Here is a 21,812-nt window from a genome sequence, read left to right on the forward strand (position 1 = left end):
ATTGATTTAAATTTTGAACTTAAAATCCACAATTTTTGTTAGACAACTAAACTCAGTTATTTACTGTAAAAAAATGTTTCAATATTGTTGGTATTCCTTTATTGACAAATAACAATCCTCTTACTCTCATACAAATTCTAAAAGGACAAGCCAAAGCTTGAGATACTCTCCCATTGTTGTAAGGTTGTAATTCTTTCTTTTTTCTACAAATACAATCATGGTCAATGCTCAAACGAGCTATCATCTCTATTACAATAAACCAAAACTCATTCTTGCTTGGCTTTTTATTTAACAAGTTGCATCCTTTTGCTATAACTGTCCCTTCACGCTAAAAAAACTTTCACTAATCCAGTTTTTTTCCTTGATCATCAAAAAAATCTTTTTACTGAATTGGTGAATGTTAAAAGGGCGGAAGTCCAATAAAGTCCAATAACTTTCAGGAAACTAAAAAAACTGCATTTTCCCATGTAGTAAGTTTTTGTTAATGGTTCATTAATTTTTTTTTTAAAGGCGAAAAACATCCTCTTAAAAAAAAAATTATTAAACCATTAACAAAAATTTAATATGGGGGAAAATGCAGTGTTTTTTTAGTTTCCCGAAAGCTTACATAGTCTGACTTCTGTCCTTTTAACATTCAATGATTCAACTCTAACCCATCTTCATGTTTTCCTTTTTTATACAACTTACAACTTTTTAAGTTTTCAGTTATATGTTTCCTAGTACTTTAAATTATTCTCTATTTTAAAGTAACTCATGACTTAATAGTGGTTGCTTGCAATCTTGTTGGAAATAAATAAGTTTAAAAACATATAAATGTATGCCAGTATTTAATAAATAGTAAATGTAAGCATAAAATTATAATCTATTAAGTATTATAAATTTTTTTCTAGCCCCAGCTATCAACCCCTGTTAAATCTTATAATTTTGCTGGGTCTGAGGCCAAGTTTTCAATATATATATATCAAGCCTTCCTGGGAAGCATGTGCGGTAGCATGCCTTGTTCGTCCACATTTAAAGTAATTTTTTTAGACTAACTGACCACGGCAGTTAGCATCTTTTAACATATAAAGCGTTTCAATAATTTGCGGCAAAGAGCTTAACTTATCTACTCAGAAAAAAAAAAACAATCCTAAAAAAAGGAAACAAAATTGTAACGGTAGATCAAGTTTAAATAAATAAACTAAAAATTTTAATCATTAAAAAAAGTAAATAAATTTTTTTTTTTCAATAAAATTTTTATGCAACTTTTGTATTCTTATTTTAAGAGTTTTTGTTGAAAAAAACATTATTTTTTATAACAATTTAACAACAATTGAATGTTTTGATATGCAATTTATTCACGATTTTTATCAGCCCATTTAATAAAGATACTAATTTGCTATATACGCAAGAACTATAAGAAATTTTGTTAATTTTTTTTCTTATGTTTATTTGTTTATTTGTTTTTATTTAAAAACTTAAACAAAGTATAAAATAGGCTCCTAAAAATTTTTGTTTAAAATATCAGTAAATAAACAATGCTCTAGCCCACACAGTTTTGGACTATTGTTTCATTTTTTTACATGAAAAACTTGTTAAATAATTTTTTTTTTTTACAAATAAATATCTATTAGTTTCCTTGCATTTGAAATGCATTTAGTAGAAATAACAAATTTAAAAATTGCCTGTGTTTTTAGCGCAAAGTATTTCCTTAATATACTGGCTGAAAAAAGTCGCGAAAAAATTATATCAAAAAATATTTTTATTTTCGTTATATTATCTATTTTTTTCCTCGACTTGTAGCAGTTGTGGTAGTGGAGTAGCAATTGTGGCAGTGGAGTAGCAATTGTGGTAGTGGAAATTGTGGTAGTGGAGTAGCAATTGTGGTAGTGGAGTAGCAATTGTGGTAGTGGAAATTGTGGTAGTGGAGTAGCAATTGTGGTAGTGGAAAAGCAATTGTGGTAGTGGAAATTGTGGTAGTGGAGTAGCAATTGTGGTAGTGGAGTAGCAATTGTGGTAGTGGAGTAGCAATTGTGGTAGTGGAGTAGCAATTGTGGTAGTGGCAATTGTGGTAGTGGAAATTGTGGTAGTGGAAAAATAACAAACTAAAAATAAGAAAACAAAAAGAGTTAAATACTCTGTTTTCTTATTTTTAGGTATTTTTTTAGGTATTCATTCAATTTTCTTTTTTTAATATTCTTTTAGCTTATTTTATTTAGACTTTTTATTTTGTATAGTCTAAACATTTACTATATAAAAGTGTGGTCAAGTTATCTAAAAAAATTACTTTAAGCGTGGTCAGATAAAGCGTGCGACCGCACACGCTTCCCAGGAAGGCTTGATATATATACACTCCTAGTCAGCGCTAAGAGGGATATATTTTTTTTTGTTCCCATTTTGGTATTTTTATTTCCTTTTTTTATACTATTTTTATCATAAATTATTTTTTAATTTTAATCAAATTTTTATTTTTATTTATAAATATTTAAATTTATTTTTTGTTTTAAAAAGATGTTTTTTATATTTATTTTTTATTATTTTTTATTTATTATATATTATATTTTATTTTTATTTTTATCCATTTACAAAAACGATCAATTACAGTAATATAACCATATTTAAACCTTGCTGTAACCCTAATCCTAAGCCTGACCTTGATACTGACCTTAACCAAACTCTCAGTTGATGAAGCAGCACTCCACTGCAAGTCAGGCTAGTTGATAGTCGATGTACTTTTCGTTCTCTATAAAAGTTGCTTTTATAGGGGACATTTTTTTTTTACAAAAAAAACAACGCTTAGAGGAACAAAAAATTACTGGGTACACTAAAATGTCCCCGATAATGCTAATGTCCCTGTAAGTGTTCGTTTTTTTGTAAAATCTGTCCCCTTAAGTGATACTATAGGTGTATATTCCTATAGTTTACGGCTAAGAAAATGTGTTTGTGGTAAAAAATGGCTCTTCGCTTTTTCGTGCTATCAAAGCTGACAATATTAAGGTTAGATTATGTCGAAATGCATTTATTTAGATGTGGGAAGTAATTAAACCACAAAAATGCAAATTAAAAGACCGGAATGTTTTTAAAAGCATTTTGAATGTTTTGAAAAACATTCTAAATGTTTTTATTTTTTAACTGTAAAACTTGTGCGGAGTGTTGCTATGTTGACTATCTTACAGCCTGACTTGCGACGGAGTGCTTCTATATCAACTAACAAATGCCTGACTTGCAATGGAGTGCTGCTACATCGAGTGACAAATAGCCTGACTTGCAATTGACTGAGGGTTTGGTTGGGGCTGGTAGTCTATCAAATAATTTAAAAAAAAAAGTTTTTCCGCTCTTTTAAATAAAAAAAAAATCTAAAACTGACATTTTATGGTAAAAACTTTAAGACGACCATACAAGAGTGTATATATGTATATATACATACATATATATATATATATATATATATATATATATATATATATATATATATATATATATATATATGTATATATATATATATATATATATATATATATATATATATATATATATATATGTATATATATACATATATATAATCCTAATATTGTTTTAATCCTTTGTGCTTACCTCACTTCCAAAGTATTAAAACTATATGACTATATTCAACTTTTAAACTGTCAATTTGTCTGGAACCACCAACCTTTAACCTTTCATCAATTTCTTTTCCAAAAGTGCCAACACTTGTTATCACCTTCGTTCCAATAGTAATTTAAATCTGTCTGTCTCTAAACACCACTCTCATAATTTCGGGCATAAATCTATAAAAATCAAAGCATTAAAACTTTAAACAACCTTCCTTGTGAATTTACATTATTATTATTAACTACTCTTAACTATTATTATTATTACTATTATTACTATTGTTATTATTGTTATTGTTGTTATTATTATTATTATTATTATTATTATTATTATTATTATTATTATTATTATTAACACCATTATTTTTATGTTGTAAAGTTTATTATTGTTATTATATATTGTGAAAATTAGCATTATAATTATTTTAATTAGTTATTATTAACATTAATATGTTTACTTTATATTTGTAAATTTACTATTTGTAAACCTCTTTGAATGTAAAATCTTAATGCCTAGTGGTACACAACAACTCTTTTCACCAATGGTAACTGAAATTTAAAAAAAATGCCTGTCAGTAGCCCAGCAGGACAACCAGACAGTTTGTTACTTATTGCATTTAAAGTAGTATACACTTAATTTAACAATGAGTACACTATGGTGCATTATATAATTTTACCAAGCTTAATAAAAAGAAGCAATATATATATTTATATTTTTTTTTATCAGGAAAATTAGGAAATATTTTTATATATTTTTTTTTTATTAGGAATTCAGAAAATTGCGGTCGGTAATAATTTGCCGACCTCAATCTTTCTTAGGTCTTACCATAAAGCATCGAAACGAGGTTGGCAATTTTTTGCCGACCTCAAACACTTTTAGGTCAGCAGTTAGGTCAGTATTGCCGAATACCAACCCTAATTCGGAGGGTTGTATATATATATATATATATATATATATATATATATATATATATATATATATATATATATATATATATATATATATATATATATATATATATATATATATATATATATATATATATATATGTATATATATATATATATATATATATATATATATATATATATATATATATATATATATATATATATACAGAACATCACTAAAGCACATTATTAGAAAAAGTTTTTTCTATTAATGTGCTTGACAAAGAACATCGTTTATCAAGCCACCGTGTCATCAAATAAACCTGACTACAAAGAAAAAGTATATATACGATAGCACATTTGTGGCCGATGCTGATGGGTGGGAAAAGGCTGATACCAATGGATTAACTAATCATTAAAGCTTTTAAAATATAAAACCGTACAACTTTAAATCATGTAAATTTTTTATGGAATCAGTACTGGTAAACAAATACTTGTACCAAATCAGAGCCAAATCATTATTTTAAAAGATATTAGAAAAACTCAGTTAATTAAATATACATTTTTTAGTTTTTTTTACTATAAAAAGAAAACAATTTTTGAGGAATGCTTTTTATTTCAATTTAAAAAAGAAAATGGTACTAAGATTAGCAGTTTACTTGGAATTCTTTATTATAATTTATTAGTATTTTAGAATAATTTATTAGTAATTTAGGTAAACAATAATCTATAGAAATATAGAAGGCTATACTTGAACACATAGATAACAATGCTTAAATAGGTTACTGTTAAGTATAACAATAGAACAACGCAAAATAAAATTATTCTAAAAAAACATTGTAATTAAACTACAGCAATTAAAGCTTATAAACATCATCCTAAGAATAAACAAATTTGCTTGTAAGCAAAGTCAAAATAAACAATTTCTCAAAAAAATTCTAAGTAATGCATCAAGTTTAGTTTATCTGTTATTTCATTATTATCATAATGCAGGATAAAAATATTAAAATGCCATTGGTTAGAAAATTGGTAAATTAATAAAAAAAGGCTGATGCTAATATCGATTCCAATTGTGCAAAAGGTGGCCGATTAAGCCGATATTATATTTTAAATATATATATTTTAAATGATATGTTTTATACAGTTTAAAATTTTATACTTCACTTCATAAAATATTAGTTGTTATGCTGTTTGTGAATTCTAAATTACAAAAATGCTAAAAATTTTTATTATATTTACTGCATTATTAGCTTTATTTATTTAGGCAATTATCTGGTGGATTACTTGGACCATTTGAAAATTCTCCTCCAAAACCTAGTTCTCGTGGAAGTTTCCTAAGTTGGGGTAGTGACAGACAAAAAAATTCTAAAATGAATAGTATAACTTCATCTGGAATAAAAACACCGTCATCCCGTACAAGTGTAAATAGTGACTTGGAAAGACCAAGTTCAGCTGCACCAGGTGATACCCCCTTAAAGCCTGGTTTTTGTAGAGAGGTATCTAGCTCTAAACTTCCATTGTTTAGAAGAGAGATATCTTTACCTCAAATGAATACTAACTCAGCATCTTCTTTAAAAAAAGACAATGCTGAAAATAAAGTAAAGCCACCAACTACTATTAAAACAAACATACCTGCTACACCAAGAGGTTCTACAATTCCTATTCATCCAAAAACTACCCCAAAAACAGTTGCTGAGCAACGAGTATTGGAGCGAAATATTCCTGAAAAAGGAACTCGAAGTGGTATTAGTAGTATATCTGATAACTTTAATATAGGAGATGATGTTATAATTAAAGGAACCAATAAAAAAGGAAAGTTATTGTATGTTGGTGAAACTCGTTTTGCTGCTGGATGTTGGGCAGGGGTTGTTCTTGATGACGATTCTGGTAAAAATGATGGGTCAGTAGCAGGGGTTAGATATTTTACGTGTCCACCATTAAGAGGTGTTTTTGTAAAAGAAGAAAAGTTAGAAAAGGTTTCCAAAAAAAATACATTGCTAGTAAAAACACCAATAGCAACAGAAACCACGCCAACAGAAAACGATTCTGAAAATTTAGTAAGAGATATTCATACAAAAGAAGAAAATTTAGCTGTAGGTGACCATGTTGAAATTTCAATTGGAGTTGGAACTCAAGAAGGTATTCTTCAATATATAGGATTAACAGGATTTGCAAAAGGAACATGGTGTGGTGTTGAATTGAAAGAACCTATTGGAAAAAATGATGGAGCTGTTGCTGGTACAAGGTAAATTTTTAAATTTATTTATGTATCTAGTAATTTTTTATTAATAGTAATAGTAATTATTAATTAATTTTTTTTTGTTGACGAGATTGAATAAAAGCATGATGAGAAAATCGCATGAAACTTTTAGTAGTAAAAATTATGTAGTTATTTTTATTTAATCTCACTAAAAAAAAATTATATATATATATGTATGTATGTATATATATATATATATATATATATATATATATATATATATATATATATATATATATATATATATATATTGTGTGTGTGTGTGTGTGTGTGTGCATATATTCAGCAAGAGTGCTTGATGAATGTTATCTAAGCTATATAATTAACTTTTTTTTTTTGACGAGATTAAATAAAAGCATGACGAGAAAAACGCATGAAACTTTTAGTAGTAAAAATTGTGTAGTTATTTTTATTTAATCTCATTAAAAAAAAATTTATATATTTTTTTTTTTTTTTTTTTTTTTTGTTATTTCACCTCCCCAAGGCCCAGAAGGCCACTACAGATGAGGAGGCTACTTAAATGTGGTTATAACCCTCTCTCAACTCTATAACTTCGAAAACACGAACCTTGACGAACAAGGCCGCTGCGCGGAGAAACAAGTTGAGTGCGGTACTACCAGGGACGTGGTGGGGATCGAACTCCGAACCTCTCGCTCATGAAGCGAGCGCTCTACCACTACACCACTACCGCATTTTTAAGACCTCAAGTTGTAAGAGGTTTGATGATAGGGGAATTCTAATGATGAAGAAGAATGAGATGATAGCTTTAGAGAGATCAAACAGTGATCAGAAGCACCTAAGAGTGAGTGTGGAGAAACTGAGCACTGACTAGAATCAGAAATAAGACCTAAGTCGAATATAGAAGGTAAATGATTTGGATTGTCTGGAAAGCGAGTTGGAAAGATGACTATTTGTGTTAGAGATTGAGAAAGGCAATAGTTGTGGGTATTAACGCCTAGAGAGTCTCTGACACTAGAGCCAAGCCACTCAGTGTGATGAGCATTAAAGTCACCAACAACATCGACATTGGCTGATGGATAAAGAGTGAGGGCTTGGTTAATTTGATCAGAAATAACATCAAAAATAGTGCAGTCTTGATGATAGATGAAGAAGAGTGATATACAACAAAGAGAAAGGCAATAGAGTGAAGTGGCGTTAAACAAAAGCAAATAAAAGAATAGTCTGTGGATTTAAACCTAGTCTCCCGACAAAAGGGTGAATTCTTATGAATGTAAATTCCCAGGCCAAGCATATGACTATTGGAGTCTTTACGAATTAAAGGAAGATAACCATCAAAACTAAGATCACAAGATAAGACAGCTAACTCAAATTAGTCTCACAAAGAGCAAATAGGTCTGATGAACTTTGCAAGAGATAAGACTCAACAAAAGAAAAGTTACTTCGAAGAAAACAAATATTAGTGAATGATAGATTTAGAGAGCTCGATATATATATATATATATATATATATATATATACAGTGGTGTACACTGGATTTTTTAGATGTTTGAGTTTTGACACTTACAGGTATTGTGCAAACTCCAAACTTTTGTATGTTTTTGCTTATATCAAAAAATAATGTTTTGCAAAGAATTGGGGTAATTGGAGCTTGGGAACAAAAAAAACCCTAATTTTTGGGCCCACCCAGCCCTTAATGTGGAAGCAACAAGTTTATAAAATATTTTCTTTACTATTTTTATCTAAATTTATATTCATCAACAAATTTCAAATTTCATGCAATAATCTTGAATTTTTCAAAAATTATGACCATATAAAGTTTTAACCCCCCTCAATTTGAGGGGGCTGTAAACTTTGCAGGGTCATAAAAAGTGAACACTAACAGGTTATTGCATGAAATTTGAAACTTGTTGATGAATATGTTTAAACTCAAAAATATTTTATAAACTCGTTGCTCCAACGTTAAGGGCCGGGTGGGCCCAAAAATTAGGGTTTTTTTTGTTCCCAAGTTCCAAACACCCCAATACTTTGCAAAACTTTCTTTTTTGATAGCATAACATACAAACTTTTAAGCATAAACATACAAAATTTTATAAAAGCATAAACATACAAAATTTTATAGTTTGCACAATGCCTATAAGTGTCAAAACTCAAACATCTAAAAATCCAGTGTACACCACCGATATATATATATTACGTTTTTTTGTTAAAAAACGTAATTTTTCATGTAATAAAACTAAAAATAACAATTCTATATTTGAAATCTATATTATTTTTTAAATTTTTATATAATTTTGCTTCATTTGAGAACCAGGTTGACATATTTTTGAAAAATTTTTTTTTCGAAAATATTAGGGACCCATTAAATATTCGAGGGTCTTGAGGGACCCCTTAAAATATTTTTTATTCAAAAAAATTTTAAATCTAGTGTTTTTGTATTAGATAGAACACATTAAGGGGGTCTCTGCATATATTTTTCAAAAATGTTGTTTTTTGGGACACCCTAATATATATATATATATATATATATATATATATATATATATATATATATATATATATATATATATATATATATATATATATATATATATATATATATATATATATATATATATATATATATATATATATAATTGATTTTTTGACGAGATTAAATAAAAATAATGTTAAAAAATGTACCTAATAAACATCGTGGCGTTCAATACAATTATAAAACTTTTGGTTTGGTTTTTTTCAATCTTTGGGCTCGTGGTTGTCAAGCAAGAACTTGTTTTCGTGACGGCACTTAGAAATAGTTTCTGTTTTTTTATTTAATAATTTTTGCGTACCTTTGTATGATATTATGCAAAGTTTTTCATGAAGGCAAAGCAAGCATTTTTTTGTTACGTTGCTGTAGGCGGGGACTTGTTTAATTATTGACCAAGTTAATTTTGGTGTTATTTTTAAGTTTTCTTTTATCTGCCATATATACTTTGAAAGGGTGTTTGAATTTTTCATCTTTTTGTTTGTGAATGAGTGTTTGTGGTTAGCCCATCTTTTCTTCCATTCACCTTCTACTAGGACAATATATACTTTTTCTGGGGTGTTAGGGGGGGGGATACTATACATTTATAAATAACATTAGAGGCTCTACATTTTCCCTCGGGCCTTGGGGAGGTGAATAATCTAAAAAAAAAATATATATATATATATATATATATTTTTTTTTTTTAGATTATTCACCTCCCCAAGGCCCGAGGGAAAATGTATATAAAAATGTATATATATATATATATATATATATATATATATATATATATATATATATATATATATATATATATATATATATATATATATATATCTATATATATATATATATATCTATATATATATATATATATATATATATATATATATATATATCTATATATATATATATATATATATATATATATATATATATATATATATATATATATATATATATATATATATATATATATATATATATATATATATATATATATATATATATATATATATATATATATATATATATATATATATATATATATATATATATATATAATCTAAAAAAAAAATATATATATATATATATATTTTTTTTTTTTTTTTTTTTTTTTTTAGATTATTCACCTCCCCAAGGCCCGAGGGAAAATGTATATAAAAATGTATATATATATATATATATATATATATATATCTATCTATATATATATATATATATATATCTATATATATATATATATATATATATATATCTATATATATATATATATATATATATATATATATATATATATATATATATATATATATATATATATATATATATATATACATATATATATATTATATATATATATATATATAAAAAGACTTTCTTTAATTTCTAAAAAAGTCTTCATATAAAATGGCAGAACTCTGAGTTAAACAGACAACTTAGGCACGGAGGTATTGAATTATTCTAATCTAACTTATATTAACATCCTGTCCTTTATTGTTACAATACCTTTTGTGTAATGAATGTTAACTGTAAGTTTGAGTGTATTATTATTATTTCCTTTGTATTATATTTTTAATTTAATTATGTATTATAAATAGTTTTTTTGAATAGCAATTTTTAATGGATTTTTAATTACTTTGTAACCTATATATTGAAAAATTTTATATTGGTCATTTTAAACTGATGATGAACTTTGTAAGTTCGAAACATGTGTTTTAAACTTTATGTTTTTTTTATTTCGCTAAAATAATAATATCATTTGTACTCACCAGACCTTTCGGAAATATATATATATATATATATATATATATATATATATATATATATATATATATATATATATATATATATATATATATATATATATATATATATATATATATATATATATATATATATATATATACAGGCCTTGTTTTAAATAAAAAAGTGCTTAATGCATTAGCTTAACGCGATATTTGACGTCATAGGCTTATCTTTATTTTTTTTTATAGACATTAAGTGTTTTAACTACCGCAATAAATAAATAACCGCGAACTGGTTTAATTTAACAATTAACTCAATTAACTAAAACAACGTATAAATGTTGTAAATGTGAATATATTATGAAAAGTTTGTTGTGTTTTCAATTGTTTTTTTAATATCAATTTTAGTTCAACATTATGAAGTAAAATATAAATATAATATATATATATATATATATTATATATATATATATATATTCATTATTTCTAAAAATTGCAATTGCGTTATTTAATAAAATATATATATATATATATATATATGTGTGTGTATATATATATATATATATATATATATATATATATATATATATATATATATATATATATATATTCATTATTTCTAAAAATTGCAATTGCGTTATTTAATAAAAAAAACAAATGTTTTTTATTTTTTAAAACTTCGGGAGTAAACAAAAAAAATTAACATATTGATAAAGGAAAACCCTTGTTAATTACTTGAACAGCGATTTTGTTTTGACTAGCAAAGAATAAGTTAGGTTTTTAAGATATTACGTATATTAGGTATATTTATGTTGCTCAGCGTTTTCACTTGCGTTATAAAAAATATAAAAAAGTTTAATGCCTGTTTTGAGCATATTTTTGCACTTAGTAAGATCGCGTTCGCCAGGAATTTAATGAATAAATGTTTTACGTTATCTTATAAATGTTTTACATTTAAACTAATCACAAAAAAACACAGCGATAGAGAATAGTCGTTTTTAACAACTAAATTTTTTTTTTTTTTTTGAATTTTATTAAACAAAAAAAAAAAAATTAAATTACATAAAAAAGTCTTAACTATGCAAACTCTTTTGTTAATAATTCTCAAAACAAAAAACTTTTTAAATATTTCTATGCAATCGTGCGAACTTAAAAAAATACTCAAATAAAACAATATAAGTATAATTAATAAATCGTATCATATCTGTTTATAATAAGCATTTGTTAAAAATTGTTTATAAAAAATTAAGTTTCTTAACTTATAAACAAACTCAAAAGTATTTTAATTTTATTACTAAACTCTTTTTTTTCGTTTGCAAGCAATTTATTTTAGAGTAATAAAATAAAAAGAAGGAGAATAAGTATGAGGTAATCTTTGTTAAGAAACATTCAATTTATTTATTGAACAATATTTGTTTTTATTTGCGTACCTACTTAAATAAAATATACTGTTAAAAAAGTCAAAATCTTAATGAATTCATTTATCTATATAAACTTGATTATATAATTTTTTTTTATAACATAATTAGTTCGCGAAGACTATCTGTTAAAAGATCATCGTCACTATCAATGTCCTCCGTATCACTTGTTTCGATTAGTTGATCGAAATCTGCTAAGTCTTTTTGAACTACTTTTTTTTCTGCAATAGCAGTGACACATTTTCGGCGTTTTTGCGTGTACTTGGCGAGAGAACGCTCAATTATATCATCATAGTCTTCTTCTGACCAAAGACTATGGTTTCCAAGAATTACGACACAATCAGCAAGTGCTTTTTGACTCAAAGAGAAGCGTTTATCCGATAAGATATTGGTGACAGTACTAAATGTTCTTTCAACTTCTGAATTAGACCCCGATATACACATAATTAATGACATAAGGCAACATAGGTTTTGATATTCCATAAAGTATTTTTTAAAAATAATTTTCCACAAACTGCGCACTGGATGACAATCAAACTCAGTTTTAACAAGCCGTTTTAGTTTTTTCCATTCACTTAATGCAACATCTTTTTGAAAACCCGCGTTTTTTAAAGGCGCTTCAAAATGGTTGCAAATATGGTTGATTTCCTGCACTCCTGATTCTGGGTCTTCAATTTTTATCACCAGCCTTAGCAAACAAACCTTCGACATCAGTTTTATCGGTGACAAAGTAGCGATTTATAAAGCTGTCAATAAATTCGTCATCTTGCCCAATACATTTAATTTTGTCTTTTATCTCTAATAGAGTTTGAGTTATAGTTGTTGGAATTTTATGAGCCAATAACTCATTAGTTTTGAATATTTTAGATGCAGGAATAATTATTTCCAAGCTGTCTTGATGCAAACCTAGTTAATAAAAGGAAAGAATGGCACATGATTTTAATAGGCCTTTCACTTTTGCTACAGCTTTGGTATTGGTCTGTTCGCTTACATAATTTTGATAGGCCATAATAAAAGCATGGCCATTCTAACAGATTCAAAACTCCTCTCCTCCTGTGTCCAACAAACCTTGTTCAACAAACCTTGAAATTTTTGGTAAGTTATAATGCGTCAAATCTGCTGGCATTTTAAAGCTGCTTTAACTTTTGCTTTTAATTTATCTGAATTTATCTTAATAGATTATAATTGGCAATATAAAAGTCGTCAATCTTTATAAAATCAGGAATTTCTTTAAATGCATCTTTTACAGCCAATTCAATTCTATGATTAATGCAATGAATTTTAATCAACCATGGACGGTTTTGCTGCAACTGGGAAAGCACACCTTTATGTATACCGAAGTTAACACTTGCCCCATCTGCTGTTGCACATACAACTTTGTTGGTATAATCTTCGGTACTTAATTTAAATAATGATTTATCCGATTCAAAAATACTGTTTATACCAATGGTCACGGAGTTGGAGTTGCTACCACCAAAAAGTGACATATCCAACAACTCTGTTACCATGTAAATCGGTACGCCATTGTTATCAGTTCGAACTAAAACTAGTTCCTTTTCTTTTCCAGTTTTTCTTGTTTGTTCTTGTTCCATCACTAAGAATGGAAAAAAAATTGCACCTTTGGAGGTTTTCAAAGCATTTTTCCCGCACAGAGTCAGCACAACATTTAATCATTTCTCTGCATGTGTGCCCATTCTCGTTGCGTTTAATAAGGCTTGCGCCAGTTATTTTTGCACACCTCACCTAAAATAGTCAAATACATTCCAATATATAAAAAGTCTGTTGCTCGCGCAATGGTATAGTATCTTTAATTTTTTTAAATTTTGTTGTCAAATAAATTGTTATTTTATGTATATTATATATTATATTTTAAATCAACCAATCAAACTTCACTACTGCGACTTTGAGAGAATGTTAAAAGAACGGTACCATTGAGGGAACAACTTCTGTATATATATATAAAAAAATCATAGTAGAAAAGTAATGAATTACAAGTAACAACATAAAACAAGTAAAACTTAAAACAAAGTATTTCAACGCAAATTGCAACTAATTTAGGACTTACCAAAACAGAAAAATGTGCGTGAGGCATTGTTGGGTGGCACGCCATTTCATAGGCAATTTTTATAAGGTTACGGTAGGAATTTTGCATGTGTATTTCTTTCAGTGCAGAAGGGTTTAAACATGAACTTGTTGACAAATTTTTGACAACAACCTAAACAAATAGTAGCATTTGTTTATTTTATTTATTCTGCTTGTAAAGGCGATTATCGCGAGACGAAAAAAGTTTCAGGACGATTATCGTTTTCATCGCAGACAAAACGCTGTTTTGATTTTCACTAAAAACCATTTTTCACCATTAATAAGAAATATGGCAAAACGGGAAGTGTTGAATAGATGTGTTTTTAAAAAAACGTTGTTAAATATTATTTGAAATTGTTATAGAAATAGAAAAGAAAAACAGCGCCACCACAACGGAAAATAAATTTTTGCGACAAAATTACTGTAATAAACAAAGGCTACGAATCAATCTTTCATCACTTAATAACGCGTTACTAAGCAACGAAAGAAAAAAAAAGAATGATAATATTTCCTTTTTATTATTATTAATAAAAAGACAACATTTTTATTGTATTGATTATTAACAAATAATTTATTTTTTTGAAAACAATATTTATTATGGCTGATATTTGTTTATTAATAACGTTTTTAATTATAACGGGTGGCGGGAACAATGTCGAAAAATGAATTTCGGAATAGTTTCGAATATATTAAAAAGGCCTAACATAGCAAAAAAAAAAAGGAATAGTGTCGCAAATAATAAAAGGAATAATGTCGCAAATAGTAAAAACGGACCCACAGATTCATTTGCGACACTATTCCGTTTTTTTTTTGTTTTCGACACTATTCATTAAACTCCTATGCAACATTATTTCTTCTTATATTTTCAACACTATTCATTAAATTCATTTGCGACGTTATTCCTTATTCTGTTATTCGACAACCAATCATGCGACAATTTGCGACACTATCCCTTTTTCACATTTTCAACAATCAAATTTGCGACAATCAAATTTTGCGACTATCAAAACTTTGCGACATTATTCCTGTCACCCATTATATCATGTAATTAATAGTTTTGTGAAAATAATTTTTTTTTAACAATAACAAAATATATTTTATAAAGTGATCGAACCTATGAGATGAGAACTTATAAGATAATATTATTGTAACATTTTTAGTTTTAAAAATTGTTATTGAAAAAATATACTATAAATTAAGTTATTTATTAATTCCCAAAATTATGGTATTATCCAGAACATGCATTACTGCGTTAAAGTGATCGTCATATCAGGCGACTTTAGTCAATTATAAAACGTTATTACGTTTTACATTTCGTGACTTATGAATAATAGGGTTCAATCTCTATTTTTTGACGTTGGGAATCGACCATAAATTACGCAATGCTAAATTTCACTAATAAACAAGACAAAATAGTCAAAAGTTTTCACTTGCAGCGCCTAAAGTTAAAAAAAAATGAAAATAGCGTATTAAGTTTAGTGAAAATCGCCGAGTTAAAGAACTTAAGAACTCCTACTACTGTTTTTCAAATAAATTTAGCGTTGCGTAATTTATGGACGATCCCTTGAGAGAGTTGAAGGGTTTAGTGCTAAAAGTACTTAAGTCACAAAGTAAATGTTTTGAGAAAATCTACTTTGATCAGCCATTTAAATCCTTGTTTTGAAGTGTTATATCTCTGATCAAACTAAATTTTCTCAAAACATTAATTTTGTGACTTGAGTACTATTAGCACTAAGCCCTTCAATTTAACTTGCGATTTTAAGTTATTCAATTATCCGTTGTTTATATTGATCAAATATGTATATTTTTTAATGTTATTTATGTTTTATAATTAATTTTACATTATTAATTGTATTATTTTTAAACTTGCTTGTTTACAAATTAGTTGATAGTTCCAACTTTATTAAACAAGGTTGAAATTAACAATGAAAAAAGAAAAACATACAATTTAAATATTATATAAATAACAATAAGATTAATATACTAAAATTATATAATTTTAAACGCAAAACTATTATAAATAAATACAAAAAATTGAACTTTTTCACTATGCACATTGGGAGATAGAACCTTATAATTCTCATCTACCGATATGCTATTTTGTCTTAAACCAATTTATATTACTTAATAAATAATAAAAAATGTGCGTCCCAAGCAATCAATTAAACAAATTTTATGTTTTGATTATTTAATTTTATGAAGTTAACAAATTTTTACTTTTGATTTAAAAAATTTATAAGGGTATAACAAATTTTTTAAATTCTTTCAACATTAAAAAAGTGAGATAGAACCCTAATATTCTAATGTCACGATTTACAAGATTTAAAAATTATTTCAAGTCTAACAACTTTACTTGAATAAATATTTAATCTAATAAACCAAAAATATAATATTTTTTTTTGCTTTTAACTAAAATGGAATCGATTGACAATGAAACAAAAAAATTTAACTAATTTATAAACCCTTACACTGTTGGCTACTCCATCTTCATTTTTGCCTTCATTTTCTAATTGAATTGCATGTTGATGAGTTGCTCCTGACAAATGTCTACAAATACTATCTTTTTTAACATAATTCATGCCATTTATAAACCGTAGAGCAGCTGCCTTCACGGCACCATTGGTTTTGGATAAGATTTTCTGTTGATGAAGCTTACATAAACTACATATGATTTTAATGACATAAATCTTCCCTTTTTCTGTGAGTGTTTCAATTTGAAAAACATCGGCAAAGTCCCAAGACTTAAAAGTTTTCAAAGTAATTTTTTGGTTCTTCAAAATACAATCCATTATTGAACTTCAAACAATTTGGAGAGAATAAAAATATTGGTTATGATATTCTAGTTTGTCTTATTTTATATAGAAAAATACATAGTCATTAGTAAAGAATAAAGACTGTCATTAAACTAAAATATGCCTTAGTTTTAAATTAACGGAGTCGGCAACGTGCGCATGCATAATGAAACCTCCGTTGTATAAATATATTTAACGTATTATTTGTGTCATCAGCGGATGTTATAGTCTACTCGTGATGTCTTTAACTTTATAATATAACTTAATTTATGAAAAAAAAAGTTTATTGAATCACACGCAGTTAAACAAATTGTCTTCTTTCAAAAATTTTGAGTAACAGGTAACTTTCTTTTCTTATGTACCGGCCCCCTCCCCCTGGATATGTTAAAGTTAAAGGTATCCATATACTTTTAACTAATAAAAAAAGCAAAGAGTAATAATTAATGAAGAATTATTTTTATGTAAATTAAAAATAAATTATTCATATACTGGCACATTTTTTTAATATCTTGAAAAAATGTCTTCATATTTTTGTTTTCAGAGATTACAGAATATAAATGTTTTTTGTAATATAGATTTGTATTGAGTTTTTTTACTATATTTTTTATTAAAATCATCTGCAAAAAATGTTTAGTTAAGGATTGGCAAATTTTTTTCATTTTGTAAAATATTTTGATAAAAGGTTAGCGTAAAATTACGTTGAATATAATCGTTATAAAAAGATAAGAAATATCATCGCAATAAAAAGTTACAACAATTATTTTTATTGTAACTACTTTCAAACTTTTGGTAACAAATATTTTCACATATCGTCATTCAAAAGTTAATGTGGTTTTTTTAAAAATTAATTGCTACTTTTATCTTACTGATAATTGAAAAGTTAAAAAATGATAAAAAGTAGCTTAACCAAAATCGCTCTACCCGTACGTAAAAATCGCTTAAGGCGTACGTAAATCGCTCTAGGCGTAACGGTTTAAAACAAGGTCTGTATATATATATATATATATATATATATATATATATATATATATATATATATATATATATATATATATATATATATATATATATATATATATATATATATATATATATATATATATAGATATATAAATATATAGATATATATATATATAGATATATATATATATATATATATTCACAAACAAGACAAATTTTTAAATTTGTAAAATATTTTAACAAGAAACAACACATGTTTTGAATACTTTCGAAATTCCACACCATCTCAAGATGTGGATATCTAAACATTACAAGAGGGATAAAAAGTCTCATACCTATAAACATCTTCATTGTAATGAAAATTGTTTCATTTATTTAAATGAACAAACAGGTTAACCATGTCCAAATGATACTTTCTGTTTAGCTACTACTTTCTATACATATTGCATGTCTTTTTACCTATTCTTTTGTTATTTCTTATTTCTATAGTATGACATGTAAAACTTTTAAATTGATTTTTTTGTATTTTTTGTAATTACACAGGCCTGCAAAATGAGAGTCATAACTTCCTCTCTGGAATTTGATAGCTGATTCTAGGGTATTTTGGTGCGCTGATTACGAATATGTACTTAGTTTTTCTCTATCACCTCCAGATTTTTCAAAAAAGGCACAGATAGAAAATAGCAAAAAAACAGAAGATTTCACATAAAAAAATATATATTTAAAACAGAACATTATTTTTAACTTAAAAAACTACTAAAATATAATAACAACTTAACACTAGTCTAAATAACATTTAAATTTCATTTGTGGAACCTGGTCCTTTTCTCCTGGAAGCTTCGGTTGTGCGATTTTCGCTTAAATTTCCGGTTTGGATCGTCGCGCTTCAATAACCAACAATAGTCCGCCATCATGTTGGTATTCCATCTTCCTTGATACCGGACTTCAAGCTCTTTCAAATCTTAGTGAAATCTTTCGCCTTGTTCTTCGCTAACGGCTCCTAGATTTTCTGGGAAGTAATCAAAATGAGAATTTAGGAAATGAAGTTTAATGCTCATATTACAACCCATTACACCCAAATTGGAAATCATTTTGGCCACTATTTCTTTATAGTCGGAGCTTTTATTGTTCCCCAAAAATTTTGTCACCACTTCCTTAAATGACTGCCATGCTTGCAACTCGATATCATTAAGTTTTTCATCAAACTTTTCATCCGACATTAATTTCCTAATATCAGGGCCGACGAAAATTCCTTCTTTTATCTTAGCTTCTGATAAAGATGGAAAAACTGAATGCAGATATTTGAAGCCTTCCCCCTCTTTATTTAAAGCCTTCACAAATTGCTTCATTATACCCAATTTGATGTGCAATGGTGGCAGTAAAACTTTTTCTCTGGTAACCAAACTCTGTTTAAGTACGTTTTTGAATCCTGTGGTTAGTTCAGTTCTTGGAGTCCATTCCTTTTTGGTTCAATGATGTTGTTTATCCCGGCTATCCCACTCACAAAGAAAGCACAGGTATTTTGTATAACCACCTTGTTGGCCTAGTAGCATGCTTATGATTTTCAAATATCCACACAACATCCAACCGTGTTGCTCATAAGCTATATCAGTCAAAAGCTTTTCCAAATTTTCATAACATTCCTTTAAATGGACACAATGTGCAACAGGTAACGAGGCATATGTATTCCCATTATGCAGAAGAACTGCTTTCAAACTTCTTTTTGAGGAGTCAATAAACAATCTCCACTCGTTAGGATCGTATTCAATGTCGTACATTTTCGTCAAGCCTGGAATATCTTTGCAGAACACTAAATCTTCAGCGAAGAATGGAAGAAAATCTTTTTCTCTGTGACAGTACCATGAAAATGAAGTACCAGGTGCCAGCATATTTCTTTCTTTTAATCGTGATCCGAGGAGTTCCGCTGCATCTTTGGGAAGATTCAAATCTCTTGTCAAGTCGTTTAAATGTGACTGTGAAAAGAGCTGACAAGCATCAGAATCTCCATGAAATTCAGGATCAGATTGGTGTGCATCCTCTTCCTCTATGTCACAGTCAGAATTTTCAATTTGTAGAGCTGGAACCGGGGGCTGCACCATTTTTGAATCGCCAAATATTGCAGGCGTAACTGATGACACGTTTGGATAGTTTGTCCCTTTTATTTTTTGAATTGTATCCAGTTATGATGTAACAACAAAAGCAATCTTTAACATGGTCGTTAGGCTCTCTCCATAGCACAGGCGAAACGATTTTGAAGCTATTTTTCTGTCCTTTTGACCACTTGCGAAGTTCTAATAAACAAGTCGTACAAATTTTATGAGGTGCCCAAGTTTTGTCTTGGTTACTTAAAACGAGTCCAAAATAACTTTTATAAATATTTTTTACAAAGTCTGTAATACTGTTTCGTTGTTTTATCACCATAAATTTCCTGCAAATATAACAGAAACAATTAGGAGAGTTTAAACAACTTCGCGATGCCATATTAGAGTTTATGTTGCAAGATGCGCACTTCAACTGTTAAATTTCTAAATCAGTGCGGGTACTTATACAAAAATCCTTTGGTTTATCTTAATTACACCCTTTTCTAATAATATTCACAACAATTAGTTAATATTACCAAATCATTATGTAATAATAAGCTCATTACTAAATTAAGCCAAAATGACCCGTTTTTGACATGTTTAATGCGAATTACTAATACTTATTATGTAGTCATTAACAAATTACTAATTGGCGTTAATTTCTATGTTCCCTTACACTAATTATATGAAATAAAAATTGAGCTGAAGTAAATTAATAACGTTTTAGACATTTCAAAAGGTAGGCGCTCAAACATTTTAAAGCAAAATCTTAAATATTCCATATCAAAAAATCCTGACGTGATGGATTTTTTTTATTATTTTTCTCGTAATCAGCACATCAGAAACTATAAAAAATGTTACTCAGATTTTAAAGAGGAAAACCATTGCAGGCCTGTGTTATATTATTATTAGTTTGTACAAGAATAATTGTATTTTGTATTGTTTTTTTTAAACACCTTTATAGGTGTTTTTAAAGATTTTAAATATTTAGTTCTAAATGAAGAGGGCTAGTGTTAGTTGAAGTATGTATTGTTTTTTATGAATAAAATAGTTTTACAAATTAAAAAATTTGGCTTTTTTTTAAAAATGTTTACATTTTTGGTGCTAAAATTTTTGTCTAAAATTTTTTACCATATAAAAATATAAAGGTATAAAAATATTTAAGAAAAAAATTAGTTAATGTTGCTACTGTACATTTAAGAAAATGTGAGTTGCGGAATTGTAATTCCGTGGTAAAATACAAATAAAATTTGTAATAGAATAATAATAACAATAATAAATGAACAATATTAGTTTTTTTATTTTTTAGAGTTTATTTCATACTCAAGTTTATGAGCATTTATGGATCAAGACATTTGAGTTTAAGAGCCTTTCTTATATTTGTTTCATTTATTTTTGAAAATATTAATATTATTAGTATTAACAACTTCATTGGTAAGGCTGTTTCATTTACTTACTATCCTGTTTGTAAAGAAATGCCTTCTTACTTCTGATATACAAATACTTTGTTTGTGCAACAGTTGATT

At 27.0% G+C, this 21,812-nt stretch overlaps 1 protein-coding gene across 6 annotated transcripts in view; it reads left to right on the forward strand.

Annotated features, from left to right (window-relative positions):
* The window catches only part of LOC105849952 (CAP-Gly domain-containing linker protein 1), a 129,499-nt gene that overhangs the window by 40,358 nt on the left and 67,329 nt on the right, over positions 1 to 21,812 (forward strand). For all 6 annotated transcript variants that reach the window (XM_065807049.1, XM_065807047.1, XM_065807048.1 and 3 more), the window contains one exon: positions 5,743 to 6,723. In XM_065807049.1, coding sequence (XP_065663121.1) covers positions 5,743 to 6,723 — 981 coding nt within the window. The remainder of the gene's footprint in view (positions 1 to 5,742; positions 6,724 to 21,812) is intronic.

The sequence above is a fragment of the Hydra vulgaris genome, chromosome 10 (assembly GCF_038396675.1).
Source record: "Hydra vulgaris chromosome 10, alternate assembly HydraT2T_AEP".
In the NCBI taxonomy this organism is placed as follows: Eukaryota; Metazoa; Cnidaria; class Hydrozoa; order Anthoathecata; family Hydridae; genus Hydra; species Hydra vulgaris.